The sequence below is a fragment of the Apaloderma vittatum genome, unplaced genomic scaffold, assembly GCF_000703405.1.
Source record: "Apaloderma vittatum isolate BGI_N311 unplaced genomic scaffold, ASM70340v1 scaffold25661, whole genome shotgun sequence".
Taxonomy (NCBI): Eukaryota; Metazoa; Chordata; class Aves; order Trogoniformes; family Trogonidae; genus Apaloderma; species Apaloderma vittatum.
This window is the reverse complement of record NW_009697749.1, coordinates 1-1,029: the sequence shown is the minus strand read 5'-3', so window position 1 is coordinate 1,029 and position 1,029 is coordinate 1. Positions and strand designations below refer to the sequence as shown.

General features: G+C 61.7%; 1 protein-coding gene across 1 annotated transcript in view; it reads right to left on the bottom strand.

The window, feature by feature from the left end:
* The window catches only part of STXBP1 (syntaxin binding protein 1), a gene marked incomplete at both ends in the record, with an annotated part of 6,369 nt that extends 5,740 nt beyond the window's left edge, over positions 1–629 (bottom strand). Inside the window, 2 exons of the mRNA XM_009877767.1 lie at positions 1–86; positions 469–629. Of these exons, the coding sequence (XP_009876069.1) occupies positions 1–86; positions 469–629 (247 nt within the window). The remainder of the gene's footprint in view (positions 87–468) is intronic.
* Between the last annotated feature and the right edge of the window lie 400 nt (positions 630–1,029).

Below are 1,029 nucleotides of genomic sequence, written 5' to 3'. Positions count from 1 at the left end.
CCTCGCCCATGGTGGGGTCATCAGCCTTGTAGGCGTCCAGCTTGTCCTGGATGAGCTGGGCCAGCATGGCGTTGTCCTTGTAGTCCCTGGAGGAGACAGGAGAGGTCAGCTCACCAGCATGGGATGGGGAGGAGGTGCTGGGTTCCCTGTGCAACATCTTTGGCTCGTGGGAGAGGAGGGACCCGAGCAGGTTTCATTGCCCGTTTCCACCTCTCCTTGGTGTGCTCCACCTGGTCTCCGTGTCACTTATTTAGGGTATCAACCCTTCCCCATGCTCTCCAGAGCAGGTCAGCGCCTGTTTTCACACTGAGCATGGGTGTCTGTCCATCCCACCATCTCCATCCCCACATCCTCACCAGCACCAGTACCACAGCCTCACCCATGCCCCGGGCTCGGCACAGCCCCAGCTCTGCCACACTGCCGGGGGGCACGGCAGGTCCTGGGGGGGTGCGACCGCACTGCCCTTACCCCCGGTACCGCACGGCCGGGTACTCCTTCAGTGTGGCGCACAGTGTGGCGATCTGCTCGGCCAGGCGCTCCAGGATGGGGTTCTTCATCTGGGCCTTGTGCGGGCTGTAAAAGCTTTGGAAGGAGTCGGCTGAATCCAGGGAGTAAACCTGGGAGGTGGAGCAGGAGGGAGGTTAGAGGGGATGCGCCGCAGAGGATGTCCAGAGGAGAAGGGCCCTGCAGGGCATCCCGATGGGTTTGGAAACCAGATTCAACCCCAGGCAAAGGTCCAGCTGAGCCTGGGACTGGGTAGCAGGAGCTCAGGGATGCTTGGAGCATCCCTTGGGCTTTCAGCTGCCAGCTCTGGACCCCAATGCCTTCCCCATCTCTGCTCCGTGATGCGGTCCCTCGCCCTACCCACATGTAGCCCCCCAGGGTGAGCAGAAGAGGCACAAGACCCCCTGCCCACAGCAATCACCCGCTCCCGGGCAGGGAACCAGTAACCCAGGGACAAGTGGGGACACACTGCTCCTGGTAAACACTAGAAACCGATTTGGCTGCATGTGGGGATGCCAAGAGGTC